The sequence below is a fragment of the Papio anubis genome, chromosome 1, assembly GCF_008728515.1.
Source record: "Papio anubis isolate 15944 chromosome 1, Panubis1.0, whole genome shotgun sequence".
NCBI lineage: Eukaryota > Metazoa > Chordata > Mammalia > Primates > Cercopithecidae > Papio > Papio anubis.
The window spans coordinates 155,489,800-155,510,121 of record NC_044976.1 but is presented as its reverse complement, the minus strand read 5'-3'; the positions used below and the strand labels follow the sequence as shown (position 1 = coordinate 155,510,121).

The following is a 20,322-nucleotide window of genomic DNA, read 5'->3' as shown; positions in this document are numbered from 1 at the left end:
TTTTGGAAAAGTTTTCCAGGTGGGAGTAATAGCATTTCCTGAAGCACCTTTTATCTTGGTTTGTGGCAAATGATTCTTTCAATGCCCTCAGGTCACTTATACCCTAAGACCCTGCATGAGTTTATTCAACCTTCAAATCAGTCACTTCTGCCCTCATCTAGGGCACATAACAATGTAGTTAGTTACCCAGCAGGTATCCTGGCTATGTAAGACCATAAATAATTCACATGAGCAGGAGCTTTTGGAGTCAGTCTTCTGTCTGAGCACTCTGACTGGTTATGCTACCTTAACCAAGTTACTTAACTTCTCTCTGTCTCACTTGATTTACCAGTTAAAAAAAAAAAAAAAAAAAAAGGATTAATAATGGTACCTACCTCATAGGTTTGTTGTGTGGAGTTAAATGTCTAAAGCACTTAGAACAGCATCTGGCATATGGTAAGTATTCAAGAAACATTAGCCTTATATTCTATACTTTAAGTACTATTTCTTTATACTGTTACATATGATAAGTGGGTATAATAAAAAATTAAAGGAAGAATGGTCATTTTTAGAAAAAACTTTATTTGCAAAACCACAACTCAGTCTGCTTTGGTATTGACAAAATCCCTACAACTGAGATATTAAAGAGATACATTTATTTTAGCTTTACATAAAACCAGAATCCAACACTACCCTACTTTCCTATTCCTTTGTGGCTCTGAGCACAGCTTTAAAAAAACAAAACAAAACAAAGCAAAGCAAAGCAAAGCAAAGCGAAACAGCTCTTTATAATGTACAATGGCTTAAGCAAATCGCTTCTTTAGTTTTTTTTCGATTTAAGATTTAGGACAGACTACTCATCTAAAATTCGCTATTTACAGAGAAAGTCCTAGGGAACAGGATAACTTATTTAGGTTTAGCTCTCATCATACAGTATCCATAATGGCTTTAGAAGAATGTAAATAAATAACATTGGTAAACAGTGTACACTGATATTTTCTGACAAATTCATTTATCTAACATCATGCTGAGCAGTCGAGAGGATGCCTCCATATATTTTAAATTTTAATTTATTCTATTTCTTGATTCACAAACTCTTGCTCCATATTAAAGCAGTTATCACCAATAGAACCTATGAGAACCAGTGCCCATGGAAACCTAACAGCTTGTTTTTTACATCCCCTATTCAAACTCGGTTGAGCTTGATATATGCATGGTTGAAATATGCGTGGGCACTAGGCCTTTATTCGGGAATGTAAAATTAATGGTATCTGGTATCAAGTTGTAAGAAAAACTCCCCCAGATTGGGAGGTAACTGAGTGATATGTGAAAGAATCTTCTCCTGTCTGAATTTAAGAATACACCTACACTGGGCAGAAGAAGGTGGGGGAGAGGAAGTTTAGAAGTAGAGGAAAAGCACAACTCCACTGGCTTCAATCAAACTGAGGTAATTAATTAGAGACAGAAAATAAATAAATCAACAAACGCCCTATTTTTGTTTTCCAAAAAAGATCACTGGCAAACTAACAATTTTAAAGTTGACCCATTAATATATTTTTTAAATAGAAAAAAATCTGTATATCATATATATCATAATTTCATTCATCTAATACACTCCTCTGCTGAGATATTTAACACATCTTCATCTGTACTCTCTTCTATCTCTGGCAAGTTGCCCCAGAGTAGGACGTTTACACCTGAAAATAAAAAGTCATAAAATTCTTTAATGTTCACTACTGTTATAACTCAGAACACAAATTATGAAACTTTACATGTTAATATTCTTATATAAACCATAGTGTTAGCAGTAAAAAGAGTAGCTATTAAAGAATGTACTGCAAATAAAATTATCTAATATTATCCATCTAGGACATAAACTTTATTTATTTATTTTGAGACAAGTTCTCTCTCTGTTGCCCAGGCTGGAGTGCCTGGCAGGATCACAGTTCACAATCACAGCTCACTGCAGCCTGAACCTCCAGGGCTCCAGTGATCCTCCTACCTCAGCCTCCCAAGTAGCTGGGACTACAGGCATGTACTACCACACATGGCTAATTTTATTTTGTAGATACAGGTTCCCATTATGTTGCCCAGGCTAGTCTCAAACTCCTGGGCTCAAGCGATCGTCTCTCGTTGACCTCCCAAACTGTTGGGGATTACAGGCATGAGCCACCATGCCTGGCAAACACTTTTTTTTAAGGGGTAGGACATAAACATTCTTTAAATCCTTTTAAGCAAGGGCTTGAAATCTAGAATTTTACAGCTCAAAAGGCTCTCAGGAGTCCATTTACTCAAACCCTGCCTCCAGCTGCATTACACCATAATCACTATACACTGATAATTTTCTGATCTATTTTAATGATGTTTAAGAATGGAGATCACACAAGATCCTTTTAGATTAAGTGCCTCTTTGGAGGGTTCAGGGAAAAGCCCTGAATAAGTCTCCTCATCCCTTCAATAAGCAGAGAAGTAGCTGGTGCCATTTTTCTGATTCAGAAAAAAAGCAAGGGTTCACAGCCAGTTATAATATGAACTGCAATCCTTGATATCAGTGGGTTTCAGTCCACAGGCAGAGGTGTAACCTAAACTTTAGGGCCAGGTTGCAGCAGTCACTATAATAAACAAAAGAATAATCAAAAACTTCACTGAGAAAGAATAGTCAGATTTCATACTGAAGAATACAGCACGGGTATACAGTAAATGACTAAACATACAGTAGAGGATAATGACAAGTTTATTACTCTGGGCATATATAAATTATAAGTTCAAAGCACTAAATGGAAAATAACTGACCTCTAGGATAGCCAATTAACTTCACAAGGAAAGAAAATCTTTTTTTTTTTTTTTTTTGAGTCGGGGTCTTGCTCTGTTGCCCAGGCTAGAGTCGAGTGGAGTAATCTTGGCTCACTGCAACCTCTGCTTCCCAGGTTCAAGTGATTCTCATGCCTCAGCCTCCCGAGTAGCTGGGACTACAGGCGAGTGCCACCATGCCCAGGTAATTTTTGTATTTTTAGTAGAGATGGGGTTTTACCATGTTGATCAGGGTGGTCTTGAACTCCTGACCTCAGGTGATCCCCCTGCCTCGGCCTCCCAAAGTGCTGGGATTACAGATGTGAGCCACCATGCCTGGCCAGAAAAACAAATCTTAAGCTGTCCAGTTATCAGTGTGGACACAAAGAGGACCCAGCAATTCAGGATACCCACTCCATACACACTGAGATAGCAGCCACGTGGTAGAATGGAATGAGCCAGCATTTGGAGATTTGGTTTGAATCCAGTGTTCACCACTGCTAGTATACCATGCATGGTTTTACTACAAATGCATATAACATAGACAACATATATTATTGTTTTGTGGATTTAAATTTTGTATAGAATGTTATTACACTACATATTGTTTTATAATTTGCTTTTTCACTCATTATGTTTTTGAGGTTAATCTATGTTGACTTGTTTAGATTTCGCTCGTTTATTTTTACTTCTGGAGATTATTCCATTTTATGAATTTTAAAAAATATTGCAAATGGAGACCATTGCTCATCCCTTCCTCAGTTGCCCATCTTGCATAGATGGTTCATGGAGACATGCACAGGGATGTGTAATGTGACATTGTTGAAACAGTAGAAATAATCAACTGTTTACCTTGACTGAGGGAGATACTGTAATCTAATCTGGCAAGAAGTTAGCATGTATTTGATGCTGACAGGGATACAGATGTGTATCTTATTATTTTCTATAATCTTTTTGTGTTTGAATTGCTTATAATAAAAAACGCTACCCCACCCCCACCCCAAGAATGAATGGTGTTCTGCTCCTGGTAAATGTCATGGAAGAGCTGACAGGAAGAGCTGTAAGGAATTGCGAGGCAAAAATCAAATAGAAAACTAGAACCCATAAACGTAAACGTAGGGCTGAAGCCATTTTGCCTTTGAGGGCATTTGCCAATTTCAGGAAATTTGAGCTGAGGTTTCCCAAGGCTCCTCCAGAAAGTCCTGGGAAATCAGGTCTCCATATGAAGACTAGCCTAGAAAACAGACCTCCGGGAGTCCTTTTCAGTTTAAACATTCTAGAATTTATAAAGCTTGTCTATGCATTCCTTTGACACTGCTGGCTCAGGTGATTCAAGGACAGTTGTGACGCCATTAGAAACTTGCTTTGATACCAAGCATCTAGAAAATCTTGCTTAAAATCACAATATTAGGGTTACAAAGCAGAAGCTTGGTATTCTTGGAGTCAGTACTCAGAGACATGAAGCTGCTCAGCACAATTGGTTCAAAGGAGGAAAAATAAACTAAGAGATTGGATCTGACAGAAGCAGCACCTTCCTTTCTCTGTTAAGAAGGGAGGAAGGAAATCCTGTGATACATCTGTTTCTTATGGATTAGATTCAGTGCAAATGGAGGAACGCGGAGCTTTTATCTTTGAAAAATTGACCAATATTAAAAAGTAAATCAAACTTGAAAAATCTCCACCCTGTGTTTTGAATCCTGTAAAGCAGGAAAAATACTATCAAAGCAGAAACTTCCTTTAATGTGTCCCATGGGCAATACAAATATAAAACTGGAGGCTTAAATTAGGAGACTGTATTCCATTTAGGGGAGTTCAGATAAGTCCTTACATGAAAATGGCCTTCTTAACACACCAAAGTTTTAAATTAAGACCCCATAAATGATAGAGAGCCACAGTTGAATCTCAGATGATTAAAAAAAATCAAATCTATAAAATCTAAGCATAATTGGAGGATTTAAAGACCCTTGAAAACCTAGCTTGCAATTCATGATCTTTTGGTCTATGAAGGCAAATCATGTATTTAAAAATACATTTAAGTTCTAAAGGAGACTAAAATATGCATTTAGGAACCTAAGAATGCTAGTGTCGACTTAGATTGTCAAGTTCTTTAAAGTCAGCTGGCGAGGTGTCTCAGGCCTATCATCCCAGCACTTTGGAGGCCGAGGTGGGCAGATCACTTGAGGACAGGAGGTTGAGATCACCCTGGGCAAAATGGCAAAAACCAGTCTCTACGAAAAATACAAAAAATTAGCCAGGGATGGTGGCACACACCTGTGGTCCCACCTGTGAAACTGAGGTGGGAGGTGCATGAGCCTGGGGTGAGGCTGCAGTAGGGCAATTTGTGCCATTGCACTCCAGCCTGGGTAACCAGAGCAAGACCCTGTCTCAAAAAAAAAAGAAGGATTCCTTAGAATCCAACTTGGTCTGTTATGTAAATAGATGTGAGACATTGAGAACATGTGTCTTATAACAAAACTCAATGGCTCCAGGCAATATAAAAAGTAATATATGAAGCCTCAGCACAAAGTGGGTAGCACAGCTGAGGTGCAGTGAAGCTCCTTATGAAATCCCAGCATTTTGGGAGGAGGCCAAAGGTGGATGAGGATCCACTAAGTCAGGAGTTCGAGACCAAGCAAAAGCCAGCATGAATGAAACCATCCCTAAATACAAGAGCATTAGCCCAGGTGCGGTGAGAGCCCTGTAATCCCAGCCACTCCAGAGGGAGGCTGAGGCAGGAATCCATGAACCTGGGAGGTAGAGGTTGCTTAGTAGGCGAGATTGTGCATGCACTCAGCCTAGGTGACAGAGTGACTGTCTCAAAAAAATTGGTACTTCAGGCCAGGCATGGTGACTCACACCTGTAATCCCAGCACTTTGGGAGGCTGAGGCGGGTGGATCCCCTGAGGTCAGGTGTTCAAGACCAGCCTGACCAACATGGTGAAACCCCGTCTCTACTAAAAATACAAAAAAATTAGCTGGGTGTATGCTTGTAATCCCAGCTACTTGGGAGGCTGAGGCACGAGAATTGCTTGAACCCAGGAGGTGGAGGCTGCAGTGAGCCAAGATGTGCAACACCATTGCACATCAGCCTGGGAAACAAGAGTGAAACTCTGTCTCAAAAAAAAAAAAAAGAAAGAATTAGTATTTCAGTGCCTTAACACCTTAACACAAGGAAAAAAAATTTTTTTTTTTAAAATGATGAGGTCTTTTTTTTTTTTTTTTAAATGATGAGGTCATTCAGGAAACCCTGTTTCTCTCATCTTGAAGCTCAGCTTTCTTTATGGCCCTCAGAGAACTCTCCATTCAGTTGATAGATGGGTAAATAAAACATGGGGAAGATTCACTTATTGGTCACTGTAACTTAAGGACCACACATTTCTTCTACTCGCATGTCACCAGTATCGTCTTTTGGTAACACTTAGCTGCAAGGAAGACTAGGAAACTGAGTCCAGCTTTATCATCAGAAGAAAAAAAAATAGGACTTAGTATAATATGTCATAATCTCTTGCCACACAATAAGACACTTGTACATTACTGGTGAGACTACATTAGTACAGTCATTTTGGAGGGCAATTTTTAGTAAAGTATACTTAGAAGAAATTTTAAAAATTAAATGTATCAGTGTAAGTACATTTGAAAATGTAAATTAAATTAATATAAGATATTAAATGATATATAAAGTACAAAACCATGCATGTAGTATTTTAAATTTTACAGAACAATATTTTTCATTGCTCATGAGTATATGTATGTGACAATAGCATAAAAACATGTATAGAATGTTATATACTGACTTCAAGGTAATAGTAAGTTCCAGGGATAAAATGATGAGCGTTAGTAGGTAATTTGATATCTTAAAAGAATAGAAAAGACCTGAAGCAAATCTAGTAAAATATCACCATGTCATTAAGCCTAGATTTTGTGTATCTGTTATATGTCTTTTCAATGTATATTTGAAGTGTATATTAATAAAATTATGCTACAAATAAAATCTAAAGAAAAAAAAGAATTGGTAGTATACTTTCTTACTAAAATAATTTTTTTTTTTTTTTTGAGACAGGGTCTCACTCTGTTGCCCAGGCTGGAGTGCAGTGGTGCAATCTCGGATTACTGCAACCTCCACCTCCCAGGTTCAAGGGGGGTTTCATCATGTTGGCCAGGCTGGTCTCAAACCCCTGACCTCAAGTGATCATCTGTTTTGGCCTCCCAAAGTGTGAGATTACAGGTGTGAGCCACCATGCCTGGCCTTGCTAAAATAATTAGTATAGGCATACTTCAATTAATTGTGCTTTAGTTTATTGCACACCATAGATATTGGGCTTTATATAAATGGAAGGTTTTGGCAATCCTGCATTGAGTAAGTCTAACAGCATATGCTTACCTTGTGTCTGTTACATTTTGATAGTTCTCTCAATATTTCAACCTTTTTCATTATTATATATATTATGGTGATCTGTGATTTTTGATGTTACTGTTATAATTGTTTCAGGGTACCATGAACCACACTCACTTAAGACCACACCCACTTAAGACTGCAAACTTAATCGATAAATATTTCCTGTGTTCTGACTGCTCCACTGACCAGCTGTTCTCTCTCTCTTTCCTGGGGCCTCCCTATTTCCTAAGATACAACAATATTGAAATTGGGCCAGTTAATATCCCTACAATGATCTCTAAGTGTTCAAGTGAAAGAGAGTCGCATGCCTCTCACTTTAAATCAAAAGCTAGAAATGATTAAGTGTAGTGAGGAAGACATATTGAAAGCTGAGACAGGCTGAAAGTTGGGCCTTTTATGCCCAATTGTTAGCCAACTTGTGACTGCAAAGAAAAGTTCTTAAAGGACATAAGAAGTGCTACTCCAGTGAAAACATGAATAAGAAAGTGAAACAGTCTTATTGCTGATATGGAAAAAGTTTTAGTGACCTAGATAGAAGATTAAACCAGTCATGACATTCCCTTAAGCGAAAACCTAATCCAGAGCTAGGTCTTAACTCTCTGCAATTCTATGAAGGGCAAGAGAGTCGAGGAAACTGTAGAAGAACATTTGAAGCTAGCAGAGGTTGGTTTATAAAGTTTAAGGAAAGAAGCCATTTCTATAACATGCAAGTGCAGGTGAAGCAAAAAGTGCTGATGTAGAAGCTGCAGCAAGTTATCTAGAAGATCTAGCTAAGATCATTGATGAAGGTGGCTACACTAAACAACAGATTTTTCTTTTCTTTTCTTTTCTTTTTTTTTTTGAGACGGAGTTTCACTTTTGTTGCCCAGGCTGGAGTGCAATGGCGTGATCTTGGCTCACCACAGCCTCTGCCCCCTGGGTTCAAGCCATTCTCCTGCCTCAGCCTCCCAAGTAGCAAGTAGTTGGGATTACAGGCATGTGTCACCATGCCCGGCTAGTTTTGCATTTTTAGTAGAGACAGAGTTCTACTATATTGGTCAGGCTGGTCTTAAACTCCTGACCTCAGGTGATCCATCCACCTCGGCCTCCCAAAATCCTGGGATTATAGGCATGAACCACTGCATCCAGCAGAGATTTTTAATATACACAAAACAGCCTTCTATTGGAAGTAGACGCCATCTAGGACTTTCATAGCTAGAGAGGAAAAGTAATACTTGGCTTCAAAGCTTCAAAGGACAGGCTGAATCTCTTGTTAGAAGATAATGCAGTTGGTGACTTCAAGTTGAATCCAATGCTCATTTACCATTCTGAAATTTCTACGGTTCTTAGGAATTATACTAAATATACTTTGCCTGTGTGCTATCAATGAAACAGCAAAGCCTGGATGACAGCAAATCTGTTGACAACGTGTTTTACTAAATATTTTAAGCCCATTGTTAAGACCTACTGCTCAGAAAAATCCCTTTGAAAATATTACTGTTCATTAACAATGCACCTAGTCACCCAAGAGCTCTGATGGCATTGTTTGAGGAGATAAATGTTGCTCTAATGCCTTAAAATAACATCTATTTGGCAGCCTGTGGATCAAGAAGTAATTTAATCTTTCAAGTCCTATTACTTGAGAGATACATTTCATAAGGCTATAGCTGCCATAGATAGTAATTCTTCTGATGGATCTGGGCAAAGTACATTGAAAACCTTCTGGAAAAGCACATTCCTGATTCATGGGAGGAGGGCAAAATATCAACCGTAACAGGAGTTTGAAAGAAGTTGATTCCAACCCTCAGGGGTAACTTTGAGAGGTTTTAGACTTCAGTGGAGGAAGTAACTGCAGATGTGGTAGAAATAGTAAGAAAACCACACTTAGAAATGGAGCCTGAAGACGTGACTGCATTGCTGCAATCTCATGACGAAACTTTAATGGATGAGGAGTTGCTTCTTATGGATGAGCAAAGAAAATGGTTTCTTGAGGTGAAATCTACTCTGATGAAGATGCTATAAATATTGTTGAAATGAAAACAAAGGATTTAGAATATTACATAAACATAGTTGGTAAAGTAGTAGTAGAATTTGAGAGGATTGACTCCAATTTTGAAAGTTCTACTATGTGTAAAATTCTATCAAATGGCATCACATGCCACAGAGAAATCTTTTGTGAAAGGAAGAGTCGATCCATGTGGCAAACCTCGTCGTTGTCTTATTTTAAGAAATTGCCACAGCCATCCTAACCTCCAGCAACCACCACCCTGATCGGTTTGCAGTCATCAACATCAAGGCAAGACCCTCCACCAGCAAAAAGATTATGACTTGCTGAAGGTTCAGATGATCATTAGCAGTTTTTAGCAATAAAGCATTTTTTTTTTTCTTTTTTGAGACATGGTCTCATATTGTTCCCCAGGCTGAAATGCAGTGGCATGATCACAGCTCACTGCAGCCTCTACCTCCCAAATTCAAGTGATCCTTCCACCTCAGCCTCCTGGGTAGCTGGGACGAAGTATGCACCACCATGCCTAGATAATTTTTGTATTTTTTTGTAGAGATGAGGTCTCAGCATGTTGCCCAGGCTGGTCTCAAATTCCTAGGCCCAAGTGATCCTCCCACCTTGGACTGCCAAAGTGCTCAGATAACAGGCATTAGCCATTGCTCTTGGTTGAATAAGTGTTTTTTGATTAAGGTATGCATATTGCTTTTTAAAGGTCCTGCTATTGCACACTTAATAGACTACAATATATTGTAAACATAACTTTTATATACACTGGAAAACCAAAAAATTGTGTGACTTGCTTTAATTGTGATATTTGCTTGCTTTATGATTATGGTAGTCTGGAATTGAACCCACAATATCTCCAACTGCACCTGTACAACATACTTTATACTTTGGTGTTAAATATTTCCCTTGACTAAAATTCTGTCATAACGTATTAACATAGATGTCGGGTCTGTTTTTATTCTGAAGCATCACCAGATACAGAGGTTACTTAGTCCTCCTCATCTCAACTCCTATTGCCCTAGCCTGGCCTCTCCCTTTCTTACACACACGCAGATACACACACAGACACAGACACGGACACACATACACACAGACACACACATACACACACACACACACTTGACTGGCAAATCTAAAATCTTCAAAAATTCTCTGGAGTCAGAATATGTATTAAGGCAGCAGTTAAGAGCAATTATAATATTCATTTTAAAAGACCAAGAAATTCAGCCAAGTTTGAGGCCTTAAGTACAAGGATGAACATAGAAATGACAATGAATTTTGCCTAATAGTTTTTATAAGTGAATGTCTGGGAAAAAAGAATTGAAGTTTCACTCTAGCTGATCCGGTCAAGAAGATCTAAAAGGAATCCCGAAATGATCTATTGGGAATTTTACTCAGGTATTGACAGAGAAATATTACAGGAATGTGCAAGTCAATTGTTTCTTACCTGTGGAGTCCAGTCTGTTAATATCATAAACTGCCTGGCTGTGAAACATCCAGAAGTGTCCGTTGTTGCAGGAAAGAAGACAGGAACTACATGGAACAATCACGTGATAACCTACAATATTCCCACTAGAAAAGAAAGTAAATGTTACTAGATACCATGTAATAACTGGCCAGATAAGTCTTTTCATATGCTTATATAAATAGACCATATAATTTAGATCTCATTTCCTCCTAACAACTTTCATTGCTGGGATCTTTGGGATGGGATGGGGGTGCAGTTCTACCATCAAGTGGGAAAGCAGTCTTCAAGTGAATAATAGTAACATATTCTCACATTTCTTTGCTATTATTATTATTATTGTTGTTGTTGTTATTGAGACAGAGTTTTCCTCTTATCGCTCAGGCTGGAGTGCAGTGGCGCCATCTCAGCTCACTGCAACCTCCGCCTCCCAGGTTCAAGTGATTCTCCTGCCTCAGCCTCCAGAATAGCTGGGATTATAGGCATATGCCACCATGCCCAGATAATTTTTGTATTATTAGTAGAGACGGGGTTTTACCATGTTGGTCAGGCTGGTCTCGAACTCCTGACCTCAGGTGATCCACCTGCCTTGGCCTCCCAAAGTGCTGGGATTACAGGCGTGAGCCACCACACTTGTCCTGCTAGTATTATTTTATGCATTCTCCCTTCAGAAGTTAGCTTCTAGATGCCATAATGTTGCGATTTGTTCTATAAACCACCCAAACTGATGTGCTGTACAGACAAAATAAACTCAGTTCTGTGGGTAAAGGTTTTTGCTATCCCAGGACTGTGGCAAGTTGGGTTCTTACATGTTCTAGTTTCATGCCAGCACCTAAAAACTGTTTCAACAGATGGAGAGGTAGGAAGACAGCATGAGTCCCTGTAAACCAAATACAATCTGGCTGCTCTAATTTTAGTCTCAATGTTTTTGAAGGAATTCAGAAATAAAGCAATCTACAGCCTCTAGAGAAAGTTGCAAAAGTTTTTACAGTTTTCAGAATTATCTAGCTGATTATAAGTACCTCACTCTTTCACAATTTTTTTTTTTTTTAACTAGCTAGTCACATATTAAATAGAGTGAACCTACAGGGAATGTTTTAGCTAGTACTTAAAAAAAATAGCAACATAAACTGTTTATACCTTGAGTTGTAAAAATTCTTATTGAAGCTTAATCTTACTCTGTGAGATTCGTGAGTCAGTCATTTTTATGAGACCCAATAAAGATTACTATAAAAGGTACCATCCCACCTAAAATATGTCTTCTAATTATGACTTGCTTGAAAGGCAAACAAATGAAAACAAAAGTTGTTTTTGGACTAGGACTGACAGTTATTTGTCATGTCCTACATATGCAATATATTGCAAGATATTTGTCATGTCATGTCCTATATATGCAATGTATTGCAAGAATAAATTCCATGGCTTTAATTACCACTTGTATTCATTCATTCATCCATTGATTCATCACTGAACTAACATTTATTGAGTATCTACTATCTGTCAGGCACTGCTCTAGGTGCTAGGAATACAGTGGTAAACAAAACAAAGCCCTTGTTCTCATGGAGCTAACATTCTAGTGGCTACATCAGATCATTCTGTTGCCTGGTTAAAACCCCTTCAACAGCCAAAAACAAAATTAAAACCCCTCCATACCAAGGTCCGGGTCTATGCTGTCAAGAATAATAGCGACTAGCTACATGTGGCTGTCGTACACTTGAAATGGGGCTGGCCTGAATTGAGATGTGCTGTTAAGTGTAAAATGTACACCAGATTTCAAAGAGTAAGAACAAAACATGGAATATAAAACATTACATTAGTAGTTTATGTTGGTTACACATTGAAATAATATTTTGGATACATTGGGTTAGACAAAATATATGATTAAAATTTCCTGTTTTGGTTTTCTTTTGAAAATGTTGCTCGGGAATGGTGGCTCACGCCTGTAATCCCAGCACTTTGGGAGGCTGAGGCAGGCAGATCACTTGAAGTCAAGAGTTCGAGACCAGCCTGGCCAACATGGCAAAACCCTGTCTCTACTAAAAATATGAAAATTAGCTGGGCATGGTGGCGTGTGCCTGTAGTCCCAGCTACTCGGGAGGCAGAGGTGAGAGAATCACTTGAACATGGGAGATGGAGGTTGCAGTGAGCCGAGATCATGTCATTGCACTCCAGCCTGGGCAACAGAGCAAGACTCCATCTCAAGAAAAAAAAAATGTTGTTGCCCAAGCGTGGTGGCTCACACCTGTAATCCCGCACTTCGGGAGGCTGAGGCAGGTGGATCAGGAGTTTGAGAACAGCCTGGCTAACATGGTGAAATCCCATCTCTACTAAAAATACTAAATTAGCCAGGTGGGCTGGGTGCAGTGGCTCACACCTGTAATCCTAGCACTTAGGGAGGCCAAGGCGGGCAGATTGCCAGATCTCAGGAGTTTGAGACCAGCCTGAGCAACACAGTGAAACCCTGTCTCTACTAAAATACAAAAAATTATCTGGGCATAGCAGTGCGTGCTTGTAGTCTCAGCTACTCAGGAGGCTGAGGCAGGAGAATCACTTAAACCTGGGAGGCGGAGGTTGCAGTGAGCAGAGATGGCGCCACTGCACTCTAGCCTGAGCGACAGAACAAGACCCCGTCTCAAAAAAAAGGCCAGTGACTTCATCTAGATTCTGTTGTCTTTCCAGTCCTTGTAACAACAACTACCACATACTGGCTCCTCAATATAAGTATAGCTTAAATAAAGGAATGAAATAAAATAGTACATAAGAAGAGTTTGCCAATTTAAATTATTAGGATTGTCATTTATAATAGAAACCCCATCTAAATGAGAAAATTTCAACTTTTTTCCTCCTAAAATGAAAATAACAACATGTCTGTCTACTTCTCAAAAGATTATAGTAATAGCTCTCAACTGTGTTGTAATTTATAGTTTATTGAGCCTTTTAACATTCATATTTGATCTTTACAATAACTTGATAAGGTAAACACAGAAGATTATTAAATTTCTATCTTAATAAGACAGAATGGCTGGGCGTGGTGGCTCATGCCTGTAATCCCAGCACTTTGGCAGGCCAAGGTGGGCAGATCACCTGAGGTTGGGAGTTCAAGAGCAGCCTGACCAACATGGAGAAATCCCGTCTCTACTAAAAATACAAAAAAAAAAAAAAAAAAAAAATTAGCTGGGCATTGTGGTGCATGCCTGTAATCCCAGCTACTTGGGAGGCTGAGGCAGGAGAATCACTTGAACCTGGGAGGTGGAGGTTGCAGTAAGCTGAGATTGTGCCACTGCACTCCAGCCTGGGCAACAAGAGCAAAAACTCCTTCTAAAAAATAAATGAATAAATGAATTAATTAATTAAGGTAGGATGCGGTGGCTCACACCTGTAATCCCAGCCCTTTGGGAAGCTGAGGAGGGAGGATCACTTGAGGCCAGGAGTTTGATATCAGCCTGGGCAACATAGCAAGACCCTATTGCTACAAAAAATAAAAAACAGCCAGGCATGGTGGTGCCTGCCTGTAGTCCCAGCTACTCAGGAGGCTGGGGTAGGAGAATCACTTGAGCCTAGGAGTTCAAGGCTACAGTGAGCTATGATCATGCCACTGTACTCCAGCCTGAGCAACAGTATGAGACCCCTCTAAAAACAAAGAAAGAAAAAATAATAACCTAGAAATTAAATAAGAAAACAGAGGTTCAGCAGTTTAGAGGCTTAAGGAGTTAATTCAAGATCACATCGAGAGTAAGGGTAGGGTCAGACCTCAAACATGATTTTTATTATTGTAAATCCAAGTGTTTTCCCCCGCTAACCTACATTGCCTTGTTCTGAAAATTGAAGCGGATACTGTGAATACACTTTGAAAATTGTAAAATTATATACTAATGTGAAGCATCACAAAACCCTTTTAAAAAATAGCTCTAAGTAATAAATGCTTTTTCAATGGCTCATTGCATGCTTTATACCAGTGCTTGTTGTGGCCCATTGAATCTTTCTCTATGCTTTGGTGTCAATATCCATCTTCCAAACCCAGGGCTATCCAGAATAGTGCCACAAATTACCATTTTAAACATGCGATGTCCTTCAGTTTACATTTGCAGATTTTGGTGAAATAGCATCTTCCAGTGAAGTCCACTGCGCTGGAGAGAGAAAGGTATAAAAAGACAGTCAAATGTACTTTACAAAAAATTTAATTGTGGCAAAAAATTAACAAAATTTACCAACTTAGCAAGTTTTATGTGTGCAGAGCAGATGTGTTAAATATAATCACACTGTTGTGTAATGAATCTCCTGGGGTCAAGTGACCCTCCTACCAGAGTTTCCCAAGTAGGTGGAACTATAGGTACCCAAACCACATTTTGTTTATCCATTCATCTGTATAGTCAATGGACGTTTGGATTGCTTCCACCTCTTGGTTATTGTGAATAATGCTGTTAATGAACATGGGTGTGCAAATCTCTCTTCCAAGATCCAGCTTTGAATTCTTTTGGATATGAACCCAGAACTGCTGAATCGGATTGTAATTCTATGCTTGATTTAGCACAAATTTTGTCAATCCAAAGAGCTGAAAGCTAACATAGAACTATAGTATGTTTTTAAAGAGTCAGTTCAGATTTGTGAGCTCACCATAAACATCTGACAAATTTTCCATTTAAAATTTTTTTATGTGTTCATTGATTCACACACATCTTAGCACGCTAATTCATTACTATTTTAACCCCTACAAAGAAGAGCAGAAAATAGGAAAAACTTGATTCTATTCTAGACTTGGGTCTAACCTGTAACAATTCACCTAGCCTTCCTTATGACTGCCTTATTACTTACCATAGCTATTGCAATGAATGGGTTAATATTTTAAATTTGTGTATGAGCTACTAAAAACAAAAAGCAGTGGACAATGAATCTCAGAACTTTGTAGCAGTAGGTTCTATTATTTATTTTCTAGTGTTTTTCCTTTTTTGAAATACATATATGATGCACACACACGAATGTCAAATATTAACTTAGAATTTAAAAAAATTGATAAGATTTTAAAATAACCCATTTATCTCTGCAATAGATGAGAGCCTTTGGTTTTGCTGTTAGGCATGATTACACTTAGATCAATTCAGAAAAGATTTCAAGAAAGGAAGAGTACACAGCTTTACCTGGGTAAATTTAAAAACTTGTAAAGCTTCTATCATTATCATGAAATTAATTTAAAATGAATTGTAGTTATTAGCCTGCTTCCTCTGGATCTGTATGCAAAGACTTAGAGAATAACTGTCCACTCATATTTTGGATAATTACTTTCCTTTTAATAATACAATTTCAATAAAGAACTAAATCTTGAAGATTCACGTAGGGCACATATATGTTGACTATGGAAAGGGAAAGTACTATTTAGAGCTAGAAAAAGGTTTATTTGAGTCAAATAAAATGACTATTTTACCAAATAGGAGGCAAATTCTTAAGGACTCTACACCTGAAAGCAGTTAGTGGCTGAAAACAAACAGATTTTATTTATTTATTTATTTATTGAGACAAAGCCTTGCTTTTGTCCCCCACCCCCACCCCGCGGAGTGCGATGGCATGATCTCAGCTCACTGCAACCTCCGCCTCCAGGGTTCAAGCGATTCTCCTGCCTCAGCCTCCCAAGTAGCTGGGATTACAGGCGCCTGCCACCATACCCAGCTAATTTTTATATTTTTAGTAGAGACGGGGTTTCACCATGTTGGCCTGGCTGATCTTGAACTCCTGACCTCCGGTGATCCGCCCGTCTCCGCCTTCCAAAGTGTTGGGATTACAGGCGTTAGCCACCGCACCCGGCCACAAACAGATTTTAAAAGGGTTCAAGTATGGGAACAAATGTGTAATGTCCAAAATAGGCTTTATTGGAGATAAGGATTAAGGCTAAGTCTCTATTTTTCATCCCATAAAAATCTATTTACATCTCTTTCAGAGAGAGAGAGTTTTGAGGAAAGAAAACTGAATTTGATGAACAACGGATCTGATTTAGGATGCCAATTGCAAATAATGGTAGAAAACTGATTTTTTTTTTTTTTTTTTGGTGCAAACTTTCATGGATAGAAATGAAAAACTTAAATGACCTCTCCTCTCCAACAGTACAGAAAATTTCGCCTGAATTTACCTAGAGTCTACGTCATGGACTTGATTCAGCGAAATAGGATGGTTGGGCAGGGCACTGAACGAGGAATCAAACTTAAGAGATGTGTGGTCATATGACTATAATTGAACTAGAAGCATTATATCAGGACTGACCACCTTGGCTAAACCACAGACTTTGTCCAGACAGTCTGCCCACTTAGATATATTCCAAGGGGATCATCAAACTGGTGGGAGTGGCTGGAACACCGAAATGATAACCTCTTTGTTGACTCCCACAGATCCAAGCCATAAGTGTTCCCATTTAGTTAAAAGCTACCGTTGCCCGCCACTAGCATGACTTACTTGGTAGGAGGGATGTCTGTAGAGAAAAGGTCTATTTCAGTATCAGCCAGCAAAACAGCCTTCATTCCCCTAGAGCTGAGCACTTGTTTACAGAATTTGCAACACAGGATGGACACGCACCTGTCCTTGAAACTACAAATGTTGGTAGACATGGTGTCGCAGGAAGGATGAGGTGTGAGATTTTGAAAAAGGAAACAAGAGCAGTGCTCCTACTACTTTGATTCCCCTAGGCTAAAATTCAAGTTGCGAGACCTCGAGCTTTTCTAAGTTCTGATATTGGGAAGGAAATTAGTTTTTTTCTGTTTTCCCAGTGGCGGAGTAGAAGTATTTATTGAGTAGGAACAGGGGAGCGCGGCAACTTGGCTTTTCTTTTTAACTTTTGGAGAAGGGAGTGGAGTTTGAATTGGAGAGGAGGCAGGTGGGATTTGAAGGGAACTTCTCAACAGCTTTCCCTTTCTGCTGTCTAAAGGAGTCCTCTACTCTTCAGCCCCTGCCCCATTCATAGCAATTCCCTCAGCCTTCTCCGATCGTCTTATTTAAAGCTTCTCCTCTTTTAAGAGGCCCCTTTCCCAGCATTAAGCCCCTCCCGCGGAGCGCTCCCGTTCCCTGCTCTCGGATCTCGGGCTAAGCGTCCCTTCCCACTTCTCCTCTTCCCAGGATTCAGAAACTCCCTTCGCTTTTTCTGCCAGGCGATCCCGGGTTCTCCTCCGTCCCGCCCCTCTCTCCTGGACTTTCCTCCGCTCTGCGGGTCCGCGGGCCCCCTTCCTGGCAACCCCCGGCCCTCAGCGTGCTCGCGCTGTTTCTCTCGCGTCTTTCCTCCTCTCAGCTGTCCCTCGTGCCCCCCGCAGTCCCCTCAGGTCTCCTCCTGGAGCGGCTGTTCCCGGGCGCGCGGTGGTGGTGGGGCAAGGCTGAAGTCGCTTTGGGGGCTCAGTCGGCGCTGGGGTCTGTCACCAAACACGTTGGTTTTCGCTCCCTCTTCCGCTTTTCCGGCCTCTCCAACCCGGTATCAGTTTGAATTGCCAGCGCCGCGCACCGATTGGAAGAACTAGAGTTCGCCCCAGTCCCTCATTGGAAGGCTCCGGGGCCTCCCCTGACGAGAGCTTAGTGGCTCGAAGGCCGTAGGCACCGCCCAGTAACGGTGCTGAGATCAGTTCAGCTTTCTGGTTGGCTGAACTTGGCTCCGCCTCCGATCTCATTGGCCGGTTTCGGGAGGTTTCGGCAAACCCTCCCTTTGCCCTAGGGAAAGTGGCAAGGCACGCCCTTACCGCTTCTTATTGGAAGAGGTTCTACAGTCCCCACCGCTCTCTACTCTCTATTGGCTAAAATTACCCGCAACACCCCTCCTCTCTACCCCGGCCCAATTGGCCATGCCTTAGCTCAAGAGTTTGTGTTTGGTCGTCGGTTCCATCTTAATCCCGCCCATCAGTTCTACTCAGGGGTTCGATAGCCCCGGGTGGAGCTTAATCTGTGACCACGCCTCGGCAGTGCTAGTCACACCTCCAAGTTTTGCCAGCTCCTCCCCCTCATTCCGGGCCTCTTGGGATCAGCTCTTCCTATTGGCTATGGGCCCCATCGGTCGATAGAAAACGGGCGGTGATTGGTAAAGGGGTGGGCTCTGCTTCCCGGCGGGGTCCTGCGGAGTTGGCGGAGGCTCCTCAAGGGACTGGGGCAGCGGTCTGCGTAGAAACGGGTGGCGGGGAAGAGAGGGGAGGAGAGCTCTGAGTGGGAAGCGGAGCCGGGGGCCTGGGACCCGTCGCGTCAGAGCCAGGTAAAGGCTCCTTCCCTCTTCCTTTTCTTCCTCCCGGCCGCCGGGCTGGAGCCCTGACTGAACAAACCCGGGCTGGGGCGGGAAGGAGAGGGCGCGGATGCTGCTCGCGGCATCGCCTTAGCGGTGCCGCCCGGAATCCCTCAGACCGCCCCCCCTCCACCCTCTCCAAATCTCCCAGTACAGCCCATAATACTTCTCAGGACTGCGAGTCTCTCCGCCCATCACTGTACAGCCTGGGACTCTGTCCTGGCTCTCGGACCGCAGCGCAGCCCGCACCCAGCCGCCTCTCCCGTTCCTCCGCACACGGGCAGCCGCGGTCCACCGTGGGGCGGTCGTCGTTGGCATCGCGCGTAACCATCGACCGGCCTCCTCCACTGTCTCCCAGCCCTGGCGGACAGCCCGGGTCCCAGCCTAGGACCTAGGAGGATGGGTGTTCGCTCAGCTTCCGGGGCTCTCCCCCAGTCCCACCCCCCGGCCCGCCCCGATGGACTTCTCTTCGCCCACTCCCTTTCCTAGACCATATCTCGGTCCCCACAGTTCCTGACATCCTTGCGCTTCACGCGACATCGCGACCCAAGATCGTCCCTCAATTCACCTCACCTCTAAGGCAGCCTTCTCCTTGCCCCCTCCCGCCTTCCGAGCGTGTGCAACTCCGTTTGTCCCCGGGCTCCCTTCCAGCCTCAGGACCCCATCTCACACCCGCCTCCCGCTTCCCGCCCCCCTGAAGCCCGCCGCCTCTGCTCCCTGTCTTGCTCCCTCAGTGTGGCCCCTTCCTCCAGCCGTGGGAAGTGGGAGACGCTAGCGGGAGCTTCCTCCTCCCGGAGGTCGGAGGAAAAGGAACGACCAACTAGGAAGGGTCGCTGCTGCGGCACGCGGGGGAGCTAGACGCCGGGCTCCGCGCTCCCGCTTGCGTCCCTCCCGCCTCCTGGGCCTGGTCCGGGGCAGGATCTTCTCGGGCACCGCCTGGTGCGAGGAGTCAGGACTGCGACCTCACCGACCTCCCCCTATCCCCAGCCTGGGATTGGGTGCGATATCTGGGATCTCTGGGCTTGGGTGGGAAAAAAATTTTGGAGGTGGCATTTATAGTCACTATCGTCCCTAGCTTGGGGGAGGCGACGGCTGCCTTCCGCTCGCCGCCCCCCGGTTTTCCCGGCTCCGACCCTATCCTCTAACCCGTTTCCTGCTTCAGCTGACCACATTGTTTTCCTGGATGTGTCCCGTGCCGAGCAGGCTTTTTCCTGCAGATTTGCCCCCCCTCACCCCGCCACCAACATTTTGCTGCCAAGAGAAGCTAGTAACCAAAAACAAAACAACTGGGAGGAGGGGCGGGAGGAGAAGAAAAGTTGTGCCCGGGTGGCTTGTCCCTCCCCGGCTTTGATCCCCTTTGATGTACAGGGAGGTGCCCCGGCCGGGGGTCTGGGGCCCCGTCCGGGGCTAGGTCGGGAGGGCTCTCTCGGGCTGGCCGCTGCCCAGTGCTGGCGGGGCTCGGGAGGCCG

The 20,322-nt window shown here is 42.2% G+C and overlaps 2 protein-coding genes across 10 annotated transcripts in view; one reads left to right on the top strand and one right to left on the bottom strand.

Moving 5' to 3' along the window:
• Positions 1 to 464: 464 nt before the first annotated feature.
• FAM72A (family with sequence similarity 72 member A) lies at positions 465 to 20,074 on the bottom strand. Of its 4 annotated transcripts, none has more exons than XM_003893205.5 (4): positions 17,059 to 18,076; positions 14,670 to 14,747; positions 10,603 to 10,727; positions 465 to 1,676 (listed from the first exon to the last, which is right to left on the bottom strand). In XM_003893205.5, exons 1-4 carry the CDS (start codon positions 17,208 to 17,210, stop codon positions 1,582 to 1,584), a joined length of 450 nt encoding a protein of 149 aa, XP_003893254.1. In that variant the 5' UTR covers positions 17,211 to 18,076; the 3' UTR covers positions 465 to 1,581. The 4 variants fall into 4 exon arrangements, with proteins under 4 accessions (XP_003893254.1, XP_017805518.1, XP_003893255.1 ...); XM_017950029.3 differs by lacking the exon at positions 17,059 to 18,076 and adding an exon at positions 19,020 to 20,074 and having other exon boundaries at positions 468 to 1,676; XM_003893206.4 differs by having other exon boundaries at positions 468 to 1,676; positions 17,179 to 17,625.
• The window catches only part of SRGAP2 (SLIT-ROBO Rho GTPase activating protein 2), a 251,081-nt gene continuing 247,419 nt past the window's right edge, over positions 16,661 to 20,322 (top strand). For 5 of the 6 annotated variants that reach the window (XM_009188675.3, XM_003893204.4, XM_009188682.3 and 2 more), the window contains exon 1: positions 18,716 to 18,826. The gene's annotated coding sequence lies outside the window, so the exon portion shown is untranslated. Of the gene's footprint in view, positions 18,827 to 20,322 lie in introns of all 6 variants that reach the window. The other variant, XM_009188679.4, reaches the window with a different exon arrangement.